Source organism: Macrotis lagotis, chromosome 2 (genome assembly GCF_037893015.1).
Source record: "Macrotis lagotis isolate mMagLag1 chromosome 2, bilby.v1.9.chrom.fasta, whole genome shotgun sequence".
In the NCBI taxonomy this organism is placed as follows: Eukaryota; Metazoa; Chordata; class Mammalia; order Peramelemorphia; family Peramelidae; genus Macrotis; species Macrotis lagotis.
This window is the reverse complement of record NC_133659.1, coordinates 70,502,770-70,529,968: the sequence shown is the minus strand read 5'-3', so window position 1 is coordinate 70,529,968 and position 27,199 is coordinate 70,502,770. Positions and strand designations below refer to the sequence as shown.

Sequence of the window (27,199 nt, the reverse complement as noted above, 5' to 3'; positions counted from 1 at the left end):
ATCTGCTCTATGAAACCACTCCTAAACTCCTAGTGTTTAGGAATATTCAGAATTTCATGTATGGCCCCACAGGATCTTATTACTTTGTTACCACAATATTTTGCTGAGAGTAGATTACTGATATTTTGTGTTTCTTCCCACTAAAGGAGAATGTGAAATTGCTCCTAATAACAATGTAAATTCTATACAGCTCATAGATAACTAAAGTATACAGCTTATAAACAACTTTGTTTAAAGCATTATCTAAAAAGTACTCCAGCCATCAGGATACAGTAGAAAGATCCTTGTCTCTGCAATAGAAGGACAGGCGTTCATATCCCACATCTGATATGTGACCTACCTGTGAGACCTGTGAAAAAATATTCAGTCTCTCTGGGCTTCAGTTCTTTCTTTTTTTTTTTTAAATCTGTAAAATGAGAAGAGGAGGTGAACTCTTCAGTTTCCTTTTAGCTCTTGATCTATGAGCCAATGAACCCAGTATTCTTCATTTCATTGTAGAGGGAGATTGAAGGGCTACCCCAAGAAGACACATAAGAGGACTCTGAATGATATGACTTTTTCCAAAAGCTTTCTGAAGGTAAAAGTGGATGAAATTGGGGACATTCAAAAGCAGAAGGATCTTATGTCATATTTGGAAATATGGAGAGACTTCTGTTTGGATCTATCCACAAACTAGAATTCCTTCCCCTATACACACACTAGAGTTTTTCCTACTGTGAAAGATTTTTAAAATTAAGGACAGAATAATATTTGGGGGCAGCTAGGTGGCACAGTGAATAGAGAACCGGCCCTGGAGTCAGGAGTACCTGAGTTCAAATTGGCCTCAGACACTTAATAATTACCCAGCTGTGTGGCCTTGGGCAAGTCACTTAATCCCATTGCCTTGAAAAAAAACTAAAAAAAATTATTAACAAAAGAATAATGTTTGAATATGATTCTTTCATTTTCTTCATCTAAAGAGAAGACAACTTGAGCCCAGTGTATTTGTTATAAAGGGAGTAATTGAGGAACCGTAAAACCTTCTTTACTGAGATATTTCCATTAACTCTAAAGCCAAATGAAACATCCTGGTTGCTGTGTTAGCATGTAACCTACCTATGGCTCCAGGTGAAGAGAAGAATAAAAACTAGTCTGAGTTCTTTTATTAAGGTTGACATTGGAGAGTCTCTAGGCAAGGGTATCTGAGCTAAGAGTTTTTCCTATAAGACATCTGTTTACAGCAGGCAGTGCTGTCTAATGTAAAGACTTCAATACTAAGAGTTAAAAGAAATAGATTTTGGTCCTGATTCAACAAGACTAGCTGGATGAGAGTGGACAAGATACTTTCCCACTTCATGCTACAGGTTTTTGAGCTGTAAAATAGGGACTTGAAATGATTATTTAAATGCTTTTCATTTCTGATAGTTAATGGTTTTATGGTGATCATCCTTGGTTTTCGTCTTCCTCGAACAACTACCTATTTTCTTCAAACAATCTATTCAAGAAAGTCTATTATTTAATTAGAGCTTACTGTAGATGAGGACAAGACCATAGATTCAAACCTAGTTGTGGAGGAGGGTTGCAAAGACAATCAGGAAAGCACAGTATAGCCTGTATTGGAAAAACATAGAAATGAGGTGCAAATAATCAGTCTCCAGAAGCACTGAGGCACAGGCTTGAATTCTCCCTTAAGTCAGTAAGACTTCTGGGAATGCAATGTTATCAGGTATAAGGAGAGAGGTGGAAGAAGTCAAGAAGGACCTCCGTTGGGAAAAAAGTAAGGTGATGCCAATGGTCTGGACTTGCTAGGTTTTTCCTTTTCTGTCTACATACCTTGATCTACTGATACAATACCTGTCTAGAGAAAGCAATTTCCATTCAACCAAGTTCTGAAGTAGTAATATTTCTAATATCAATAGGATACTTTGATGATTTCCTGACTGACTCAATGAAAGCTCCCATCTTATCTTCAAAAACTATTCTCTTTCTATTAGGATATGATAGGTACCTGCCAGGGATAGACTTCTTTCCTTGGTTAGAGTAAAGAGACTAATTAGGTTAAAGTTGAATGTTTTCTTTCCAACTGAAAAGATTCCTAAGTACCATTGAGTTGAGGCTCTTCTTGAGGCCCCACTAAGGTCCACTGGATCATAGAATCAAATACTTAGAACTAAAATGAATGCCGTAGATCATCTAGTCCAAGTCCTACCTTTTAAATTTTTTTAAAAACCATGAGAAACCTAGGATTTCAAAGAAGTTCAGTGACTTGTCCTAACTCCCAGAGCTAGAGACGGAAGATCTAGGATTTAAACGACCAAGGTCTTCTGTCTCCATATCTAGCACTCATTCCATTAGACCATACTATCTCTCCATATTGCTATCATTTTGTGACATATCAATGCTGAGTGGGTCTCAAGATTCTTCCATTCCAGGACTTGTAGATTTCACATCATGTTTCCATGTGAAGTTAATTTTCAGAAAATGACTGAGAGTTATGAGGGGTTTCAGGGATCATCAAGTTTAAAATAGCTTTAATAAGAATTTCTGCTGTAATTCCCAGTGCTAACTGTGGGCTGTCCAGCCTCAACTTAAAGACCTATAGAGAATAAACATCTTATATCTCAAGGAAGTTCCATACTCTTTTTTTTATTGATGTAATTGTTTAGATTTTTTTTTGCCCTTTTACCAATTTATTCAACTATTTTTCTAAACTATTAATAAGACCAAGACTTATTATTCCCCAGGAATAAGATTGGGTGTTCCACAGCCCTTTAAATACTTGAAAACATTTTCATAGCCTTCCTGAGTATTCTCTTCTTCAGAACAAACATAGCCAATTCCTTTCAATTAGTTCTCTTAGGGCATGGGCGCTAATCCCCTCACCATCTTCATTGCCCTCTTCTGGACTTAATTCTTCCTACAGTTCTGAGAACTAAATATTGAATTCCTGATGTGGTCTGAAAGAGGTTGGGTATAGTAAAAACTAGATTATGTAAACTTTTAGACACTGCTACTGTCTTATTGAAGTCTAAAATAGCATTAGCTTTTTAGGAGAGGATAAGGAGACTTGTCATAGTCCAAACTTTAAGTTTCTAATTTGCTGAAACCCCTGGATTTATTGCAGCAACTGTACCTATAGACAGTAAACCCTTCTACCTCTGCATTGTGTAGTTTTTTTCAGTCATATTTAAATAATTTCTGACTCTTTGTGACCCCTTTTAGAGTTTCCTTGGCAAAGATACTAGAATGGTTTGTCATTTCCTTCTCCAAATCATTTTATTGAGGAGGAACTAAAGCAAACTAAATTGACTTGCCCAGGATCACACAAACTAAGAAGTGCCTAAGGCCAGATTGGAACTAAGGAAGTTGAGTTTTCCTGACTCTAAGCTTGGCACTCTATCCACCTCACTACTTAGCTGCCCCCAACCTAGGGTATAGAAGTCAATTCTTAGAGTCAATATGCAGAACTTTCTTTTGTCCTTTTTGTGATTTCATGTTTTTCAGTTTGACCCCATCATTTTTGCTTATAAAATTATTTTTACTTCATGAATACCATTCCTAACTTTGTACCATCTGTGAATCTGACACTTAATTTGACCTCATCAGAGAAAGCGTGATCTTTGAAGCAGTTAAATATGGTAGGTTGGGATGAAGGGAAAAGAGAAGGCAGCCCTGGAGGTAGAGAAACCTGACCCAGCAACCCATTGTTGTTTGTAATTTGGAACTTCCCAAGGTGTTCTCCAAACCTCTCTATAATCGTGCTGAAGGGCAGCCTTATTGGTGCTTTGGCAAATACTGCCACTGTGCATTAACATGAATAATGGTACAGCAGAATTAGAAGGTATTAGAGACAGGTTTTCCATTAAGTCTGTACACTGATTCTTAATTCTAGCATAGATGAAAGCAAAAACACTTACACAGAGGAGCTCTCTTGCATGAAAACAGGTTCATTCAGAAATGTCTCCTCTTCTTCCACTCCCATCTCACCTGATCTCCACTAAGAATCCTAAAAGGTCCACATATCTAGGCCACCACATTAGTGAGGTTCCTAATTTCAAGGCACACAAAGATGAACACTAATTTGGTCAGACTTTGGAATCTGTTGAATAATATGCTTGGTTTGAAAGATGAAGATTTAAGAATAACCTGTTTTTTTTAAACTATAGAAATATCACCCTTAAACAGACATGGCAGAACATTTTATAGGCATCAAAAGTTATGTAACTGTTTTGATGACTGATGTGTCAAAAATGTATTGGGAGGATTTGTTGTTGAGCATTTAGGTAATTGAATGTTTTTAAATGACACCGTGAAAATGAAGGTCAGTGTACTATTTCTTCTCATGTTGTTTTTTCCTTCTCTCTTACCCCTCACCCTTATCCTGACCCCTTTCCCTTCCTTTTGCTCAACTAAAGTACAGGAAACAAAATTGTAGTAAGGAGAGGGATGACAGAGAGAGAGAGAGAGAGAGAGAGAGAGAGAGAGAGAGAGAGAGAGAGAGAGAGAGAAAGAGAGAGAGGTGCAAGAGAGAAGGAGGGAGAGAGAGAGAGACAGAGGCAAAGACCCAAAGACAGAGATCACAGGAAATCATCATTGCTAGCATTGATAGAGCATATTAAGGTTTCTAAAATCAGTCTCATGATATCACCGGTCTGATGTCATGATCTTTGAGAATGAAGGATAGACACCAGTTGGTAGTACAATCAGTGATCTTTCCCCTGTAAGCTGCTGATAAAGTGAGGACTATTCCTTTTAAACCTTTTTTTGTTGTTGTTTTTACTAGGCCAACAGCATTAAGTGACTTGCCCAAGGTCACTCAGCTAAGTAAGAAATAAGTGCCTGACTTTGGATTTGAACTCAGGTCCTCCTGACTCCAGGACCAGTGCTCTATCCACTGCACCTCTTAGCTGCCCAGGCTTGACCATTTTCACAGGAATACTGGCAGCATCCTTATCATCCTCCTCCTCCTTCCTTTTTCCCCTTCTCTTTCTCCCTTTTCTTCTTCCTTTTCTCTTTTTTCTTCTTCCTATTCTTCAGCTTCCTCTTCTTCTGTCTCTTCCCCTTCCTTTTTCTCTTCTTCCTCTTTCTCCTTCTTTTTCCTGGGCTTCCTCATCATTTCCTCAAATTAATAACAGTATCAGCTGATAGTTGATCTTATGGAAGTAATCTTAGCTCTTTCTCCACCCATCCTTTCCAAGAATTCTATTGAATAGGCAGGATGAAGTATTCCTATTTTTCTAGATGAGGAAACAGCTTTTTGAACTCCACATCCCATTTGTTTTTCACTAGACAGGACAGACTCTCAGTCCAGTACTTCTGGGTACGAGTCCAGTAGAGATTGAGTAATGAGGAAAACCCCAGGTAGGACTCAGCCCAGAGACCAGGATCAGGGCTACAGCTTGGCTGGGAGATCGTCCAGTTTATTTCTTTTTGAGATTCATACATTCATAAACATTTTATTTTCTGTGACTTAATTACCAGCTCTTGAATTGTAAAGTGAATGTCAATCTTACCTCAGACAATTAGTACTAATGTGACCCTGAGCAAGACATTTAGCCTCCACTTGCCTTCCATTTCTTCAATCTGTAAAATGGGCATCATACTAGCACTCATCTCACAAGCTTATTGTGAGGACCTTATGACATAACATATTTAAAGTGCTTTGCAAATCTCAAAACGCTTTGTAAAATGCTAAAATCTCCTTAATTTTTTTAATTTCATTGTTATCTCTAGAATTTAAATCACTGAGTGTATTTCTTCTGAAGTACTCAAAGGAAAGATAGCATATAGGTAGAAGATTTCCACATGGAAGTCCACAGAAGGATGAACTCATTCTGGAATTCATCCTGGATGCATCCCTAAAGGTTCAAAAAGAAGAGGTTCAGTGAGACTTATATAAGCAACTGAGTAGAGAGAGAAAATGCATTGGACTTAGTCTTGGAAAACTTGCGTTTGGAGCCTGATTGTGATGCTTACATGGGACCCTGGAGAGGTTACTTCATGTCCCTAAATCTTAGTTTTCCCATCAATAAAATGGGGCTAGGACTCTCCTGGGGAGTTGGAGGCAGAAGTGTTCTGTAAACCATAATAGAAACATGAGCAATTAAAATAATAACAGATCTGAAGCATTTTATGTAAGTCCTTATAGCTAATTCATTTCATTCTCACAAAAGCCATGGGAGAGTAATACTATGTTTATTCACATTTTGCAGTTGAGGAAACTGAGGCAAACAGACTTACCTAGAATCATACAACTAGTTTTACACTAGATTTGAAACCAGATCTTCCTGATCCCTAATCAAACACTTTATTCACTCTGCCACCTGAGAGGCACCTTGGTATAGTGAAAGGAAGGCTGGACAAGAAGTCAGAAGCTCTGTGCTTTGAGATCTGCTGTTATCCCAAACCAGCTGTGTAATCTTGCACAGCTTAATTTTTGGTGCCCTAGGCAACTTTCTAAGGCTGTAGATTATGAAAAAGTGCCCATCTGTATTGGTATTGGGAATTTCCATTACCAGAAGTTCCCCATAGTAATGAAATAATAGATCTTAAACAAAAATATTTATAAGAGCATATCTGTTATATATCTCTCTCCCTTTTCTTTCTTCCTCTCACTCTCTCTTTATATATCCACTGATCATTTGTCTATCCATCTGCCATTTATCTTTGAATCCATCTATGAGTCTAATAATCTATCATTAATTTATTCATCACAAATTAATCCATCAATCTTTAAATTTATCATATATTTATCAAGTCATCTATCCATTTATTATCTATATGTATACCTATCATCTATTCATCAGTCTGTCCTCTATTACCCATCTGCCTGAGAGCTTAGCAAACCCTTTTCAGGCCTGTTTATCTATGTTTGGTTTCTACCTTCACCCAGCTCTCACCTGTGATTCCTAGTAACCATCTTGGCAGACAGGCTAAGCCAACTTGAAGGGGTAGCTGACTTCATCAAACCTGTGGGTGAGCTAGGAGGATATCTACCACAAACAAGTGAAGAGTTTCACTGGTGGAGGGGGCAGATGAAAAGCTTGTACCAATGGGTGTGGCTGAAGGTTAGCTGAACAAGGGGCAGCTAGGTGATGCAGTGGATAGAGCACTGCGTCTAGAGTCAGGAGAACCTGAGTTCAAATCCATCTCAGACACAATAATTACTTAGCTGTGTGACCTTGGGCAAGTCAATTAACCCCATTGCCTTGCAAAAAACCAGAAAGAAAAAGAAGAAGGTGACTGAAGAAGGCACTTGTGGAGTGTTTAGAGCTTGGTTAGACATCAAAGGCATGAAAGTCAATCCCTGCATCCTGGACCACCCTGGACCTTGGCATTTGCCCATTGAACTTCAATAACTCAGGAAGACAGGAACACACACACACACACACACACACACACACACACACAGACAAGCTCTCTCAGTCTCAACACTCTTTGATTTCAAATTATAAGCAGATCATGATGGATGGATAAGTTCCTCAAATTTTTCAATGTAGGTCCTTTTTGTCTTGTTATTTTATATATCTGATAACATTCAAACTATTGAGGACAGGGACTGTTTTATTTTTGTGTTAACAACATCCAGATGGTATGCAGTTAAATGTTTATGACTGATTGATCAATTGATTGATTGACTAATTGGAGGAAACGGAAGTCATATGGAAATTAAAACTTGGAATGGTGATGCGAACTCCCAGAGCACTCTCTATGGGAACTTGTGTTCTTCTTAAAGGGATTTAATAAATATAATTTGAGTTTGAATGACTGGTTCAGGGAAATGGGGAGGGGGTAATATGTTTGGCACACCAACTTATAACTTTGGTCATATTTTCTCCCTTATTCCCAGGAATGGTTAATTTTAGTGAAGTGTCTGGGTATCCTCTACTACAACACTGGAAAGTCCGTTCTGTGATGTATCATATCAGGCTCAACCAAGCAACTATTTCCCAAGGTGAGTATCATAGAGCATCAAATTGAAGTACAGAATAACATTTTTTTAAAAAATAACCCTAACATTTACTTTAGCAAATACTATCTTTCTGTATATAAAATATTAATACTTATATGGCAAGGTAAGGATGGCCTAATAGGTAGCCAGGGTCATATAAATCATGTGTTTTACAGTTTGAAATAGTCTTAGAAATTATCTGTTTCTCTATAGATAAATAATTGAATCAGGAGGGATAAGTAATTTTCTCAAGGTCACAGCCATGCAGAAAGCAGGCAGAAGATTCAAAATCTGAACTTGGACCTTCTGTCCAGAGCAGTATTTCTTCAGTTAGGTGAATTGCTTTAAATAATATAGGTAGTATAGGCAGTGATGTCATTTCAGAACTACCCCAGAATATCTCTTCTACACCAGGATAAAAAATTTGATTTTTATTTGGTAAGAGATGAGGAACCATAAATGGTATTATAACAGTAGGGTGATATCATCATACCTTTGCCAGAAAGAACAATATGGCAAACTTATCAGAATATTAAGGAGAAGACTGAAAGGCAGGGACCAATAAAAGTACACTATTTTAAAAGTTCAGGAGAGAGAGATAATGAGTGATGAGACTAAAATGATGAGTGTGAGCCTGGTTACTTGGAAATTGCTTATATGTGTGAGATGAAGGAAAAGAAGGAGTCAAAGATGTCACCAAGCTTATAAGCATTCATTCATTCAACAAACATTTATTAAATGATTTGTATGTGGGGGTCATGATTCTAGGTGCTTAGGGAGAAATGAAAATTAAATAAAACATGATCCCCACCCAAGTGAAACTTGCAGTTTTGTAGAGGGGAGGATTTGCCTGAGAAAATGGTGGCACCATTGGTGCTTAGAGGGAAAAGAAGAACAGTATGACTCTGGGTAAAGCTAGGATAGCTTTAGGTTGAAGTCTCCTTCCTGGTAGGATATTTAAGTGGTGGTAGTCTGTGGAAATATGAGTAGCAAATCTGAGAGAGTGAAGTTGGTGGAGGTGCCATCTAATAGATTGCAAGACCCAAAAGACTAAGGCAAAGAGTATAGAATGAGAGAGGGAGGAGGGGAAAGACAGAACCTTAAGACATGCTGAGATTATTAGGATGAGGAAATGAAAAAGACTTAGCAAAGGTACCGGGAAAAGTCATTAGCAAGACAGGCGAACTCAAGTTCTAGATTGAAATTTATAATAAATGGATGTTTTCCCGAATCAATTTTGACATCAAGGCTTAGTCTGTATTACCATGGAGGACAGATCAGTATAAAAGTTATGGGAAGAAATATTTCAGCTTAGTACAAAGGAAAAAAAAACCCAAATTAGAACTCACTAAAAATTAAATAGACTGAATTGAAATCTAATTTTCTCTCCCATCAAAGGATATTTTCAAACAGAAGCAGTTCAGTCATTTTTGCAGATGAGGAAATAAAGGCCTACAGACATTATGTTGGTGTAAATGGTAGAGGCAGAATCTAAGCTCAAGCCTTCCGGATGTAGTGCTTGTCTCCACTGCACCACGTAATTTGTGATTTGGATAGTGATTAGTTCCTTTAAGATCCATTCAAATTCTATGATTCCACAATTCCTTTTTCCCCCCACTCAAAATGAGAAAGTTATGGAATTGAATGTATTTCTAAAGTGGGGTCTGATTTCTCTGTAATGTTTTCAGGGGTCTCCAGACATTAATAAAGAATGATTAGGGTGAAAACAAAGTGACTGAATGAGAGAAGTATTTTATAAAAAGTATAGGAAGAGGAGAATGAAAGGAAAATGTCCTCATTTCTATGTATTTGTACAGTAAAGAGAATTAAGAATATCTGCCTTGAAGGCACAAAGCCAAAAAAGTTATGTGCAAACACTGGCAGAAGATCCCCTGAAATTTTGTTCAGTGTCCAAAGAATTATTTGGCCAAAAAAGACTAAGACATGGCCATTACTGATAAGAGGTACAGGGCCTCTTGTGGCAACTGAAAACATCTAGAAATAGATCACCTGCTCTTCATTTTGGACCAGTCTGGTGAGAGAGACTGTCCCTATTCTCTGCCAGCTTCCTGCTGATGAGCATAATTCTGAATATCAGGCCTTTAGCCAAAGCATGACGGAAGAAGGTACTTTGGTCAACAGATGGCAGTTCAGGCCCATTTCCTTTGCTTTAACCCAAAAGTCACTCATGAGGCTAGACACCTCTACTTTCATGGGACACATTCATCTTGGCTGTGTAGGACAAGAAAAAACATCAAAGAAAATGAAGAATACAGCTAATCCAAAGGTGAGAGACCTTTAATTGTAAAATGTAGAAAGAAAAATTTGGAATAAAGGATTGTCTCATTCAAAAGAATAATGAGAGCTAAAGGAAATGGAAACTAGAGAGAACTGGTCTTCCAGGAGGGTAAAGGTGGGGAAATCACCTCTTCTCTTCTTCCCCTGGTGTATTCTTTGTACTATTTGAAAATGATGTTCTCTTCTTCTGCACAGCTCTCAGCAATGCCCTCCATTCTCTGGATGGAGCCACCTCTCGTGGAGATTTTGTAGCATTGTTGGACCAATTTGGCAACCATTATATCCAGGAGGCTGTATATGGCTTTGAGGAGTCCTGCTCCATCTGGTACCCAAACAAACAGGTCCAGCGACGACTCTGGCTAGAGTATGAAGACATCAGTAAAGGTAGGAGATCTGCCTGTCAGCTGGCCTTGTTTGCTCTTCCAGTACTTTCAAGTCTAATACCAAAAAAAATGGTGTGATTCAGCTTAGAGGATAATATTCTCCCTTACATTTCAAAGGCATGAATGTTAGTCTAATTTTCTTCACAGAAAAGAATTTTAGATACAGTCAGTCAATTAAAAAGCATTTAGTAAGCATAACCTATGATGAGGTTTGAAATATGTACTGGGAGACTGACAAAGACAAAAGTGAAAAATGACTTACCCTCAAGGAGCTTGTATTCCAGTGGAAGAGATGAGCTCGTACATATATAAGAGCTAGGTAGTGGACCTTTGATTTCATTAAAGGAAAGAATTCTCAGGTGATGAAACTCTCTATCAAAGTCAATTAAATATCTTCTCTACCATATATACATAGATATATTATATGCATATAATATATATTTATAAATACATATAGAAATAGATATAGATATATTTATATATAAAACTTTAGAGACTAGCACAGAGCTCTGGGAGGCTAGGAGACTTGCTGATTGTCATACAGCCAGTGCGTAATATTCCTGGCTCCAACATAAACTATTTACTACAAGATACTGCCTTCCGAAACTAAGGTCAAAAAGCAAAATATTATAAATCAGTCTCATTTTTCCATTAACAGCAGGGAAACCTCTGACCATCAGGTTCATTGGTCTGGCATTGCTAAGGCAACCCCAGACAGGGACTACAAAATTCTATAAATCTAGAAGTTTTTTAGAGGGGGGGGGGTTTAATGAAATGTTGACCAAATATGACCCTCAAATAATGTTACAAATATTCAAATATTCTTGGCAGAAAAAAAGTTCCCCACCTCTGCCTGTCATATAATAAATGATGTGAAAACAAGAAAAAAGGAAGCAAATGCTTTTGGAAATTAAGGGATTCTTTTACAATTAGAATAATTTAAAACTCATATTTTGGACAGAAACTTCACAATGGCTAAACATATGGTGCTTTGCTCCAGGGCATCAAAATTTAGAGGACACAAAATATTATCACATATTCCTTGAGCCAGTCTAGTACTGATCAAAGGAATGCAACCAATACTCAAGAGGATTAGAACTAAGGGATCACTGTATTTTTTATGGAAGGTTGGAAGGTATAAGAATGTGTTCAGCAAGCTAGGGTTCCCTACCCTTCTTTCTACCATGCTTTTAATTCTCCTTTACATATTTTTAAAATGTCAATATAATTTGGTTGGATCATCGAGTGTTTATAACTTGAGGGTTTACCTTGCCTTACCTTCATAGCAATGTCCAGTTTTCTTAACCAATTTCCTGAGGTCACAGACTAATCACCTCTGACCTCAAATGGTTTCATAGCCTCCCTTGTCTATTCACTGAAACTTTTAAGGCAGGGAAAACATCATGGCTATAGTTTGCCTTCAAAAAAAGTGAACACAACTGAAGTATGGCATAGATAAGTCCAGCAAAATCTTCACATGTACATATGATGACATCAAAGTTAGTTGACAAAGAAGAATGCTTATTGTCTCATGGATGCTCCCAAAGCAACCACTGTCACTGAGATTTCCAGGGAGAATAGAAACTTTGCTGCAAACAAATCTGGGAGCTACATTTTTTTTCTTTTACACTTAACTATGGATCCCATATCCTAAATTGAACTTAAAGCTGAAAGGAAATTCTGCACTGAACATTGTACTATTGTTAGGCTCTTCTTGTCTGAAGTTTGGTTTTTTTTTTTCACTAAAACTCTATTTTTGAAATTGCTCTATCATTTAATCTTTTAAGATGTTTCTAGCGATGTCTTTTGAAAAATCAATATCACCTTGATTTCCAAATATATCTCTCCCTTCTGCCCTCACCAGAAAGGTATCACTTATAAGAAAGAATTTTTAAAAAGAAAGACAAAAAAAGCAATTCAACAAAAACTAACCAATACATTAACCAAATTTAATAATATATTCAAGTGCCTTCTCAAATATTCAATATTCCCTTCCTGCATCTTCTCCTTTTGCCCACAATTCTTTCCCTTTACTTCTCCCCAAGAGAAGACCCTACCTTCCCCAAGGCTGCCTTCATATTTTCTTTTCTTTTTCCACTTACATGAAAAGGTAGTTTTCAGCATCTATCCATTTGCAAGTTTATGAGTTCTACATTTTTCTACCACTCTCCCTTCCCTTCTCCTTCCCATGGTAATGAACAATCTAGTTTATAATTATCTAATACAATTAAACCAATCAGTGTATCAACTGAATCTGATAGTATATGCAATATTCCAGATCCATAGTCTGTCACCTCTGCAAAGAAAGCTCGCAGGAACTTAGATCTAGAGATTAAAGCTATGTAATCAAACATCATTTTAGAGATAAGGAAGCTGAAGCCCAATAGGGTTAATTGACATGTCCAAGGTCACACAGGTAATAAATATCAAGGGTGATCAAACTCAAGGCCTCTGACAAGAGTCAGTGTTCCTTCTGAAATTTTTAGATTTATTCCTTTTTCTTAAACTTTATTTTATTTAAGGCAATGGGGTTAACCGACTTGCCCAATATCACACAGCTAGGAAGTTATTAAGTGTCTGAGATAAAATTTGAACTCAGGTCCACCTGATTCCAGGACCAGTGCCCTATCCACTGTGCCACCTAGCTGCTCCTTGGATTTATTCCTGATGCCAACCTGCACTCTCCTCCTTCCCCTCCCTGCCCCCACAAGTATTTCTAGTGATTTCCTCAACAACAATTTTATTGATATGTTCTCAAAAGTTATATGATACATTTCAGTGTTTGATTGCTTTTGGCCTTCAGGGTCTACCATTTTCCTTGATAACCTTGTAATAACTCAATTTTTTGATCGTTTATTTTACTTTTAAAGGAGAATAGTCACTGTATTAGCATTGCAAGTTCATGGGCAGAGAACTCTTATCCTTTCATATTCTATATAATGGTTAGTAGGAAAGTATATAGAAATGGGCAGCAAATAAATCAATAAGCATTTATTATGCTTCTATGGTGATCTGGAAATCATACTAAATGGGAAGGATACAAAGCAGGAAAAAAATAATTCTTGCTGTTGAGAAACTCAGAATCTAATAGAAGAGACTATATGTAAGCAAACAAGCATACATATGCACAATGCAATACATGTGTATACATGTGCACACACATATATGTACAGATATGCAGGTACAAATATACATATATATATATATGTATGTATACTTCTCCTCAAACATACTGGCCATAAGTCTAGTATATATAGGCATGCACACATGTATATATATTATATATATCTCTCTGTATATTTATATGCACATGTATTTACTTATATTGTGTATAAAAACACAGGCAGTCATTGGAGAGAAGAGAAATACAGCTAGGCACTGAACTCAATGAGATAGGAAAGAGATTGCTTTGAATAGAAGTAGAAAAAGTCAGCAGAATATTGATTTATTAACAAATATGGTTTTTTTGATTCTCAAAGAAGGAGAGGTTATTGAATGATGGAGAGAGACAGACACACACACACACACACACACACACACACACAGAGAGAGAGAGAGAGAGAGAGAGAGAGAGAGAGAGAGAGAGAGAGAGAGAGAGAGAATAGTAAAGACAATGAAGAGCAAGGTTTGACCAGGAAAATTGTCATCTAGAAGGAGCCAGGGTCCCAAGGAGTGCAAGGAGATGGAGAGTGTGAGAAAGAAAGGGTTTAGTTTGAAAGCTATTTTGTTACCTATAGAGTAGGCATTGCATAGTGCACACTGAAAAAATGAATTTCTTTTGAATGGTACATTGTAGAAGATGTGAAGAGGTATTAGAATAACATGATGGGGTTAAGGAAGGCAAAGAAGTATCAGAATAACAGGATAGAATTAAAGGAGTAGTTAATGGGAGATAATAATATCTGAACAAAGAATGAGTTTGTGTCTGCTATTATTACCCATAGGGGTTTGGTCTCAGGAATTGTCCCGAGGTACTAGGCAGTATGAGATTGGAAAATTGGTTGTGTTTTTTTTCTTTTTAGGTTTTTGCAAGGCAAATGGGGCTAAGTGGCTTGCCCACGGCCACACAGCTAGGTAATTATTAAGTGTCTGAGGTCAGATTTGAACTCAGGTACTCCTGACTCCGGGGCCAGTGCTCTATCCACTGCACCATCTAGCTGCCCTGGGACTGGAAAATTGAAGATGGGGGGAACTTTAAGCAGTGTGGAGCACCTGAAGCATAATGGAATGACTATTCAGGAAGACAGACATGAGTAAGGCAACCCTAGATAGACAGAAAGTACTAAGTTTCTAGATGCAGTACCTCATCTTATTCTGAAGCACCTTCTCTGCAGTGTAGATTCTTTGTGCTTCATACTTTGAAAGTCAATGCTATAAAATGTGGTCTTGGGATAAAGGTATCATAGATCTAAAGTTGGGATGTGGACCAGAGGCCATTTAGTGTAACATCATTTTACAGATGGGGACCCTGAACTTCTAAGTGGTTAGTTATTTGTTTAGGACCACTCAGATAATAAGTAAGCGAGGGTTTGAATAAGTTTCACTTTTCCAGGGGTCATTCTTTTCATCTTTTCAATATGGTATCCTCTGGTAAGGGGGTGGAGTCATTGTATTTGTGTGCAGGTGATTGATTAATCATGTCTCATTGATGGAGAATAAGAATTGGACATATTAGACTAGAGCTTCAGAGGTCATTCTGTAGTGGTTCATGGAGAAATAAAATGCATGAAGACATTTTACACACACACACACACACACACACACAGTCATAAAGGTATAAAAAGGCATAGTCTCCTGTTCCCAAGTCTATGAGCAGAATGAAAAGGGTACAGTGACCCTACTGTTAAGCTTCATCTTCATTCAAAGTTGAGTTTGTTTCCCTACAACTTGAACTCTCACCAAGACAAGGAACATCATGTCCTCCCTACTCGGTCTAAAATTAAGCTTTAGGTTCTAGGCAGCAGAGCAGTGTTCTTTCCTCTGCACTTTGCTACCTTCAAGATCACTCTTTCTCTGGGGATCCTCTCACTTCAGAATCAACTAACATGGTGCATTGTAAATTCTTCAATCTACGGAGAAACATTTCCACCAAGCATGAAACTTGACTTCCAAAAACTTAATTTTCTAAATGACCTCTACATGTGCATTTTCTTATTTTCTTACCACTGTTTCTCAGAAACTGATTTTGTGAGACCTTTTTCATCCCTTCCCAATATCTCTGTTTAATGTTACTCTAGTATGACTTTGGCCATTTTTTTTACTGGTTTTAAGTGCACATCACAGTATAACAGTTGACAAGGCCTAAAAGACCGACATTTCCCTGTGGCTCAGTCTTTCCCTTGTTCCTACTGAACTCTGATTCAGAAGAATTTCCAAATGACTGGTTTCAGTTCATCAGGAAAGTTAAAAACAAAGATTTGCCACCCCCCCTTTGTGACTGTGATTCTATTTAGTCAAACTAGCCAGTTGGTTCAAATTCTGTTAAATATAAATTAATAAATTTAGTCATTTCTTGCCAAGCATTGTAGTACATTCTGGGGATACAAAGAAAGGTAAAAGCTTCTTAGATTTTAGCTAGAACTTGAAGGAAGCTGGAGAAACTTGAAGATAAGTGTTATTGATTATAATAGGCAACCTCAGTTTATTTTATCCTCAACTGGTTGGATGCCATCATTAGGACAGTTATCTTGGAAAGTGTATGGGACATGTCAAATGGCAGCTGAGTCCAAATCTTGTCTCTGACCCTACCTACTTGTGTGATCATAGGCAACTCATGTAACTTCTATTGCCCTCAGTTTTATATTCTGGTAAACAGACTTTACTTGTAGTACTTGTTTCACAAGGTTATTGTACAAATCAAGGGAGAATAATAGAATATTTTAGAAATAAAAGGGACCTTAACAACCACTAGTCCAACATGCTTATTTTACAGATGGTGAAATTGAGGTCCAAAAAATTATGTTTCTTGGAGCAGCTAGGTGGCACAGTGAATAGTGCACCAGTCCTGGAGTCAGGAGTACCTGAGTTCAAATCCGGCCTCAGACACTTAATAATTACCTAGCTGTGTGTCCTTGGGCAAGCCACTTAACCCCATTTGCCTTGCAAAAAAAAAAAAAAACTAAAAAAAAAGTTTACGTTTCTTGCCTAGAGTCATAGGGGATAAGTGAACAAGGTGGAATTTGAACTAGGTCTCCTGACTTCAGATTCAGTGAGCTTGATGTTATACAACATTGTCTTGCCAACATCTGCAAATATCTATAAGGGGCAGTTAGGTGGCATAGAGTGGATAGAGTGTCAAATCTGGATTGAGGAGGATCTGAGGTAGTGGCAGATACCTGGGAATTATAGGTTCTGTCTGTCTAGGGAGAAGACTTTCAGCAAAATGACATAGTACCCAAGAATGTGCTTTCACTAAAGGTTCAGTTCAGTTCACCATGGTTGAACATATATTAACATGAGAATGTTTTAATAAGCACAATCTATTGTGTTCTTTCCACTGCACTTCAAGAACAATCTTTCTCTGTGCATCCTCTCACTGCACAAGGGACTAAAAGGGCATTGTAAGCTCTTCACTATGTGTGGTCAGTCTGTGGAACTGGCACAAAACATGAGACAGAAATATTACAGAGAAGAGTCATCTCTTGAGCAGAGTTTTGAATTAGAGACCCCAAATTCCCTTAAAGTGTTAAAAATTTCTGGTTATTTGCTATTATAAGTTCATGAGACTCTGAATCACACTAAGTGATTAATGAATCACAGTCAGGAGACATATGTAGATTCCATATCATAGCTATTAAATAGTTAATATTATTAACAATAAAAATGATCATAGCAGTAACAGCAGTAATCATAACTAATATTAATGCAGTACATTAAGATTTGCAAAGTGTTTTATATAGATCACATTATTGTTCCTTAAAACAACCTTAGAGAGCAATTTGAAAATATGTCCAAAGTACAATAAAATAGAATACTCTTTGATTCAATAATACTACTACTACTAGGTCTGTATCCCAAGATCATAAAAAAAGGGAAAGGGACCACAAGAACAAAAATATTGTTAGCAGCTCTTCCTGTGTTGGCAAAGAATTTTAAATTCAAGGCATACCCATCATATGGGAAATGACTTCACATGAATGTAATAGAATATTACTTTCCTCTAAGAAATAATGTGCTGTGGATTTCAGAAAAAGCTGGAAAGACTTACATGAACCGATGCAAAATGAAGTGAGCAGAACCCAGAGAACATAATACAAACTAGCAGTAACATTGTGTGTGATGATCAACGATGATAGATTTAGTAATACAATGATCAAAGATATTTCCAAAAGATTTGTGGTATAAAATGCTGTCCATATCCAAAGAAAGAAATATGAAGTCTATTTTCACATTTATTTTTAAGTTTTTTTTTTTCCCTTCTAGTTGTTTTCCCTTTTTTGTTCTGATTCTTCTTTCACAACATGATATTTGTAGAAATATATTTAACCTGATTGTGTATGTATGACCTATATCAGATTGCTTGCTGTCTTGGAGAAGGGGAAAGAGGAAGAGAATTTTATAAAAATGAATATTGAAAACCAGTTTTACATATAATTGGAAAAAATGAAATACTCTTATTAAAAAACTAAACATCACAAGGTAGGTGTTATTATGATCATCTCCATTTTATAGAAATAGAAATTGAAAAGTTGTGACTTGACCAGAATAATGCAATTAGTTAGTGATTGAGGCAAGATTTGAATTCAGTTCTTGACTCCAAGTCCACTTTCCATCCATGTGCCATGTAGCTCTAGATGATAGGGTGGTAGAACAGCTAAGCTGAGGGTAATAGCCAAGGTATTTTTCCTCCTGTAGAAGGTTTAAGATTCCATTGCCCTTGGCCAGAAGTTTATAACCTAAATAAAGCTTTCTCAGCTTTTGTGCCATGTACAGACTCTGGTCATGGTGTGGTCATTCTAGGTACTTTTAATGCCATGTGGTATCACCCTGAACAAAAAGCAGAGGAAGAAAATCCAAGAAAGGTGAAGGTCAGATATCCCTCCTTCCTGTCTCTTCTCCAGCCTCTCCATTGGAAAACATTAGCAAGGTGTCACCCCATGAGAGGTCATGGTGCTATGATCCTTCTGCTGAGGAGTTTGGCCATACTGGGAGAAATATTTACCATGATGAAATACATAAAGCATTTATGTTTCACTTCAGATAGGGACCTTTCTCTGATTGAGCCATGGATCATTAATAGAACTCAGAGAAAAGAGCTTGTGTGCAAAATCGAACTGCCTTCTTCCCCCAAGACACTAAAAGGAGCTGGAGAAATGCCAGTGATCAAGGCTAAAGCTGATAAGTTCCCCCTTCCATTTCTCAAAGTACAGTCAGCACTGTCTTCATCTTGCTATCTCAGGCAGACCCTACCCAGTTTGTATTCATAGGGACCCAAGAGGAAGCCCATTTTCCCAGAGGTTATTGATTCTGTATTATTTGAGATCTTGAACAGAAACGAGTTCAAGCTAATGGGAGAACTCTGGAAGGAAAGATTGAAGACATTTTCACATAACTATAGTCATTTATAGTGTGCACCATAAAATTTAACCGTTAATTATATGTTGGTCTGTTCTCCAATTGTTTATGTCTTTAATTCTGGCCTCTCAGCTAGATATTTGGCTGTTTGAAACTAGAGATCATGTCTTACAGAGTGGCAGCTAGCCAGGATAACTGAAGCTATGTCTCAGGGTCCCAAAATCCAGAGGAGAAACCTGCTTCATTTTCAGGGGATGCATTTTCTCCTAGCATCAACCAACATCTACACATCAATCTCCCACTCCTCCACCAGCCCATGCCACACCACACAGTAGATTTTCCCATAGGTGGCCATCCCTAGATTCCTTCATCTTGGTGCCCTTCTCCTGAATTCCATTTTCCCTCCATAATGCCTATTATCAAGACAGACTTAGGGAACAGTCCACCACCTTTCAAAGTACAAACGTGCCCATCACTTGGGCTAACCATTATACCACAGACCTCTCTAGACCTTGACTATGCCTCAGACATAATTATTCATATGAACAGTTCTAGCATTTTGCTTATATGTAAGTGTGTGAGCATGCCTCTGTGACCCACCTATAGCATCTGCTTTAGGAGAAGGTACATAGTAAATACCCCCCAAAATGATTGATACCTAACAACAAAGACATAAAGAGAATACCAAGTTTCCTCTTCTAAATTAAAATTAGGATGGAGTGGATACACTTCTCTTTTCACCAAGGCAATTTCATTTTCTATACAGAGCACTCTGAAAGAGTAGAAATGTGTTCCTCCTACTCATTTTCTTTAAATTTGTCCAGGTACCCATAAAAAGTGCTCAAAGGCAAGGCCCTCCTCTTTATGTTTATTGTTGTTGCCTGGATCATGTTGTAGAGGCTTTGTAGTAATACCCATCTGTGTAGGTGAGGCATTCCAAGTGGGAGATCATCTCTATTTTTAAATGGATTTCAGTGAAACTTGGCACTGGTAGAATATAGAATCACAGAATTTCAGAGCTAAAAGACATCTCAGCAGTTATCTAGTTCAGCCCATACCAAAAAAGAGAATTCTCTCTATAGCATTTCCACATGATTATCCAGCAGGACCTCCAGTAAGGAATAATCCACCACTTCTACTGGCAGCCAATCACACTTTTGGACAGCATTTCTTGCTGAATGTTTGTTTGCTTTTTACACAGAATCTAAATTTGTCTCTGTAACTCCTATCCCTTCCCCAAGCGATGGCCTCTGGAACCATGAGACTTAGTGTTGGGAGGGATTTAGAGGTCATCTTGAAGAGGTATCTTAACAAAGTTTCCATGAATAAAATTCAGGGGGTTCATGGACTTGGATGGGGAAAAATATCTTTATTTTCATAAACTTCTAATTGAAATGCTGCAGTTTTTCAATTATGGTTTAAAAATGAAAAATAAGAGGTAGTCCATAGACTTCATCAGACTGTCAGAGAATCCCAAATGCACAAAATCATAAAGAACCCTTAATCTATTCTGAGTCCTTTTTTTTAATAGGTGAGGAAACTGAGGCTGGAGGAAGTTGAGAAACTTGCCTAAGATTTCAGAGCCAAGACCCAAAGCCAAGATAGCTGTCACAGTCTCATTCCTCAAGGTCTAGAACTGGACATCAATAATCTTTAACCTCAATTTGCATTCCTTTAAACAGAATTAATAATAATAAAAAATGATGGGAATAGCTTGCATTTACATAGTGCTTTAAATTTACAAAGTTCTTTTCCAAAATGAGCCTGTGATTCCAAGAAGAAATCACCACTTCTCCTCCCACATATAGCAAGATTCCGGGTTCTTCTCCAGCAAGAAGTACCCCCTCCCACTCCTGGAATGGGCTTGTGGAGGTGGGAGCTTTTGATAAGCAGCCTGGGTGTTATTGCCTTTTAAGTGCAAAGAAGCTGTCAAGCTCATCATCAGAAGAAAAGTCTCATGAAAGAGTCCAGATGTATCAGCCTCCCTTTTCCCCTCTGTTTCAAAGCCCTGAACCCCCCATGTACTGTGGCCTGCATGCAGATGCATACATTTTCTTTTCTTGTTGCCACAGCAGTTGGTCCCTGGTTCTATTAAAAACCCAAGTTCAAACAAGAGTTGTTACTAGGATTGAAGAACTTTTTCGATGATGGGATTTTTTTTTTCTTAATGGTGGCCTGATTTTGAGAGGTGAGTTCTGTTTTCAAAGAAAGCAGACAGGCCAATCCTCAAAGAGTCCCAGCCAGAATCATTTGATAATAATGTATAATTATAGACTAACCAACTCCCTTATAATACTGTGAGAATACAGCAAAGATTTGTGATTTCCTTACTATGGAAAATTCCAATTCAGAAATGCCACCAGTCAAAGGTAGGTTTCAATATTCTTTGACTTAAATAGCAAGACTTTTTAAATTTAAATTTAATTAATTTATATATTGTCTAATTACATGCTAAGGTAATTTTCAAACTTCATCTTTTTACAAGTTTATGAGTTCTACATTTTTCTTCTACCCTCTCTTCCCTCCCTCCTCCCCCTTCCCCATGGTAGTAAACAATTTAATATTACTTGTACATATATAATCATATTTAACAAATGAATAATAAGTCTTAGGTAACTGTTTGGTGGAATATGTGACTCAGGAATGGCTCAAGAATTAGTGTCAGAGGTAGGATTTGAACTCTGATCTTCCTGACCACAAGTCTAACACACACTCCATTGTACCTTGTTTACCTTTGCCTGATCAATCCCTTTCAAACATTCATTAATACATTGCATTTTATGTAGGGTTTATAAAGCACTTTTTATACACACATTATCTCATTTGAATTTTATGAACGTCTTGTGATGGAAGTGCTATCATTTATCCCCTTTTTACATATGTTTCTGAATGTGTGTTATTGTGTATTTAATTACAGTAACCAAACTAACCTGGAGGTAAACCCTGGGAGCTAGATGGAAAAAATAATAGTGTGCTTAAGTTGGAGACAAGAAAATCTGAGTTCAAATAAGACATTCATTAGCTGTTTGACCATGATCAAGTTGTTTAACCTCTGCTTGCCTCAGTTCCCTTAATTGTAAATGAGGATCATAATAACACTTATCTCCCAGGATTGTTCAGAGGATATAATGAGATAATATTTGCAAAAGGCTTAGCAAAACTAAAAGTGTTATATCAATGTTAGCTAATATTTTAACTGAAATACAAGAAGAGAGGCAGTGCTATTTGGTGGACAGAGCGTTGGTCTTAAAATAAGTAATATGTAGGTTAAAATCCCACCACTGATACAAACTGCCTGTGTTGACCTGGGCAAACTCTCTTAAGCTCTTAGTAAAGAGAAGACATAATTTGTACAGAAGGTACCAAGCCTGCAGTGCAAGAAGGAATTTGGTCAGTAAGAAGTCCCCTTTGTAGATTAAAAAAAAGTCCAGTCATGAAAACTGTTTTATAGATAAGGAAGCTAAGGGTCAGAGAGATCATTTGTTCAGGATCACAGAGATAAGTTTCTGAGGTAGGATTTGAACCCACAATTTCACAATTCCAGCTCCAGAATTATTTCCACTATGCCACATTATAATAGTATTCCTATGGATTATTGTTTTACATTTGTTTAGGTAGGATACATTTTTATCAAATTACTATGAACAAGAAGATAAGAATTCAAGTTCAAGATGGAACTGGGTATAATAACTCTTTCTAGTTCTCAGAATGTTACACATATAACAATTGCCAAAGAAATATTTGATGTTTGAGCTAATGAATTCTATTTTGACTTCCAACAGTATTACCCATCTTAGGAGATGAGAGTTTATCAACATGCCATTTTGAATATAGTCCTTCTCCTTCTATTCCTCCCCCACTAATAAAGACAATACTCTCCATTCAAGACTTCCTATCATCAAATGTTCTGCACCTCATCACCTCAAAAATAGGCAAAGATATGGCCAGCTATTAGGAGAGATCGCTTGGTTTACTTCAGATTTCTGAGCATCCTCCCAGCAGACTTAGAGCAAATATTTTCCCTTTTTTTCTTTCACTTTTTCTATGTTCACTATTTCAAGACAATTAAGACCTCTCTTTCCCCTCTCCTCCCTTCCACTTCTTTCCTTTCTGCCTTTCTCTGACTCTATCTCTCTTTCTCAGTCATTCTCTTTGTCTTTGTCTCCATCTGTCTCTGTCTCTGTCGCTAATTATAGAACCAAACCATCCCACAGGTCAGCTCTAAAACACAGGAAGGAGATAGCTAGGACTAATTGTTATGAGTCTGACCACCTTTCTCTTTATGGTTTGTCCATGGTTTTCATTCCCTTGGTCTCAAAGACAATGGAACTTGAGTGACCACATACAGTGGAACCTAAATGATTCATCTACTATAAATAAGACTTGACCTGAACTAATTTTCAAAATGAAACCAGAACTCAATAACAAATTAATGATCTTAAAACCATGCTCCTGGGTATGATCCTAACCTGGGATACAGTTTTATTTCTGTAGTTTTTCAGAAAAAAAAGAATAATTTGATACTCAGAAGTATTACTGAAAGATATATTTGGGAGTAAGAGAAAATGAACACAAAATACTTTAAGGAGGTTTAAAAATTTGGTAGTAAGCTTAAAGTAGAACAAGCTAGCTGATAGGATTGATTCTTTGTATGACAGTCATTCTATGAGAGTCAGGTGAGAGAAGTAGGGAATTGCATAACTCATTGTGAGGAGAGAAAAGGGTAAGATATTATTAACACCTTCTTCCCCATTTTAGCCCAATTCCCTTAGGCTAAAATCCATGCCGGGCATCTGATTCTCTTCAGACATAGAGGACTCTAACATTTCTTTCCTCTTGCCCAGACGAGAGTCAAGACAAATTACTCAGGACAATGGCGCCAACCTGGAAGCCCCTTAGACTTCTGTCTAGCAATTAGGAGCATATAAATAAAAAGATACTTGAAAATCTACCAATTTAAACTTGTTGCCACAGGGAAAAATACTTCCTAACTACTGGAGCCATCCAGGAATGAAATGGGCTGCCTTAAGAGCTGGTGAGTCTACTCACCCTCTGGCACTGGAGGTCTAACTGCACTGGCTAGGTGAGCATAAATGGGTAAATTATAGTGGAAGATATTTGTTGAGCAGAGATAAGTTCAGGTGGTTGCTGAAGTATAACTTTCAGCATTCACCTTTTTGTAAGATTTTGAGTTGCACATTTTTCCTTCCCTCACTGTCCTCCCCATCACCCTCCCTTAGACAGTGAGCAAACTAATATAGGGTTATACATGTATAACTCTTTTAGACATATTTACATATTAGTCAGATTGTGAAAGATGGACTGTGACTCTTTTAATAAAAAAAATAAATTTGCAATATTTCATGTGGAATAACTCTCTAGGAAAGAGAGTAGAAGGGATATATGAGATACCAAAATATCAAGAAAAACATTAAAAACCAATGAAAAGGAAACTCAAAGGTAACTCAAAGTACTATGTAATGGTCATTGACAGAAAGGAGGGTTACCACAATTCAAATCTGGCCCTCCAAATTTGAATTTCTAAAAATACAAATAATTTTATTTTTAAATAGAGTTATACCTTATTTGATGAAACAGTTGAATGGTCATGGTTCTCAGAATAAACCATTCCCATTTCCATGAAATGGATGATCATGAAAAGGTATTCTGAGATTTAGATCAATTTTGTCTTGGAAAAAAAAAGACATGCAGTATTCTTTTTTTCTTTTCCTGACTCATAGCCTGGGAAATTGGAAAAATTGTGCTGACTTTCCTAGTGGGAACTTTAGGAGGTGCCTACATCTTTGGAAGGTGGTAGAGAAGAAAAATGCCATCTGGATAGGGTACGTTCCTTCCCTTGCTTGGCTGTTTACTAGATTAGGAATAGAAAAATGTTCTCTTTGCTCCAGTGGCTAGCCAGGCCTCCTCCCAATATCATTTGACTAATGGTGGTTAACAGGGCTAGTTTAGAGGCATTCTTGTTGGTATCATCTGACCAATGCAGAATCCTTAATCAGTCACCAGGTCAGTCAGTGGTTAAAAAAGAAAAGCATCCAAAGTTCTTGGTGTAAATAGTACAGGGATATCTTACAATACTATAAGGAGGGAGTGGAATGTAGAGACAGGACATTGGCTGGGTTCAAATGATAATAAAATTGCTTGTTCAGAGTCTTGCCACTGGACTGCTCTGTGCTGCCTGATTTGTATGAAAGTAGAAGCACATTTGCCTGTCCTTCTTAGATTTATCTTGCTTTCCATATTTGACTCTCTTCTCCCCTTTGTTTTATCTTTCTTCTCCCTCTCTTTTCTCATTTCCCCATCCTCTCCTCTCCCTTCTTTCCTCAGCCCTCCCTTTTATTTCCTTTCTCTCTCTTCAGTTCCAATTTCTCCCTTTTTTCTTCTTCTCTTATTTTCTATTCCTTTCCTCTTCCTTTCCCTTTCCTCTCTTTCATTTCTTTCCATCTCCTCTCTTTCCTTCCCTCTACTTCTCTTTCCCCCTTCAATCCCTCTCCTCTCCACTTCATGTAGCTATCCTTTTTCCTTTCTCCTCTCCCCATCCTTTTGCTACTTCCTTTCAGGACCACTTTTTACCTCACTCTCCTAAAATGCTGCACCTCCAAACCTAAAGAAGAATCAAAAGGATATGTAGAAAGAGGAGATCCCAGAGTTAAGAACACAAGTTCTTCCACAGTAATTTAGTCCATATGATGTTATAAAAAGATTTTCATAGAGTTTAAGATGTATCTTTTCTGAATTGCTTTCTAGTAATAGCCAGAATTTCTGAAAAGGGAGCCAGGAGGCATTTTTTTTGGTAAAGACTAATGAGAACCTATTAGATGGAACTAGCAGAGAAGTCTGGAGAGACTTTGAGGAAAGAAGAAAATAGGAGTGCAGGAGTTAATAATGAGTGAGAAGAACTAGGCTGGTTTCATCAGCAGGTGTAGGAATGCTCAGAAAGATGCAGGTCCTTTCTTCACAACTTTAAGAAATGCCCTTTTGTAGGCTGTACATGGTTATGGCAGCTTCCCATTGAGTGTGGACAGTGGGCAGCAACTGCCCAAATAGAGTGCCTGCCCTTTAGGACTCCCGAGAGTTTTCACACAGGTATCCTTTACACCCAAACTAATGAGAAGGCAAAGAAGTAGTTCAAGTAAGACCTTTACCATGCTGAGAATCAAAAAGAAGACTGGAGGAGGACATTTCACTGACTGGAGTTTATTGCCACAAAAAAGCCTCAGTACAGAACAAACATAATAGCCAGGCAGGTTCAGAAAGAGCTTTTCAAATACTTCAGCATCATTGATAAAAGGGTTGCAAAAAAGATGCAAAAAAAATACTTTCCCAGCTCAATTTCTTGACAAACTCATGAGTCAAAGGGTGTTTTTTTATAAGTAAAGTGTGGATGACATGGGCAAGGGGAAAAGGAAGAATTAAGTGGTAAACCAGTAGCCTGGCCTCACATATTTTTCCCCCTTGGGTTTTTAATAGCTTTGTTTCTTACACAGGATAAGGTAATGAAGTTACTCTTCCTCTGTGTTCTCACTGCTCAGTTTATGTCTTTGAATCCCTCAAGGTAATTTTGTTCATCTAGCTCACTACTGGTATAATTGGCCCTGTGGATGGGTATATATTTTCGTCATTTATGGCTTTATGTATTTTTATTTGTGTCTGTTCTGTGTCCCCCTTCAGAAGCTTCTCTCTCCCTGCTAAGGGCTATGGCTTCTGTTTCATTTGTAAGTGCTTGCAGAATCTGACTGTGGGCTCAGCAATAAGGATGCTCTCTGGAAATAGGTGTGGGTAATGAGTGTGTGGATTGGGTTGAGGCTCCCAAGCTTTTGCAAGCTCTGGGCTTCATTTACAATGGCAGAGAATGAAGAAGAGGTGTTATTCTTCTTGGCAGCAGAAAAATTGTCATTCTCTTCCTCTGAGAACAAAAGGGTAGGTGTCTATAAATTGACCATCTTATCAATATGCTTTCTGGAAAGAAGAAGGACCCAATGAATGCAGAAAATAAAGAATTAAACATTTACTACATATCAGATTCTGTGCTAAGCTTTCCCTCAAGGAGCCTACA

The 27,199-nt window shown here is 37.6% G+C and overlaps 1 protein-coding gene across 4 annotated transcripts in view; it reads left to right on the top strand.

Moving 5' to 3' along the window:
* Positions 1-27,199, top strand: part of ASTN1 (astrotactin 1) — a 494,085-nt gene that overhangs the window by 400,447 nt on the left and 66,439 nt on the right. For all 4 annotated transcript variants that reach the window (XM_074222108.1, XM_074222107.1, XM_074222106.1 and 1 more), the window contains exons 15-16: positions 7,829-7,933; positions 10,424-10,612. In XM_074222108.1, the coding sequence (XP_074078209.1) occupies positions 7,829-7,933; positions 10,424-10,612 (294 nt within the window). The remainder of the gene's footprint in view (positions 1-7,828; positions 7,934-10,423; positions 10,613-27,199) is intronic.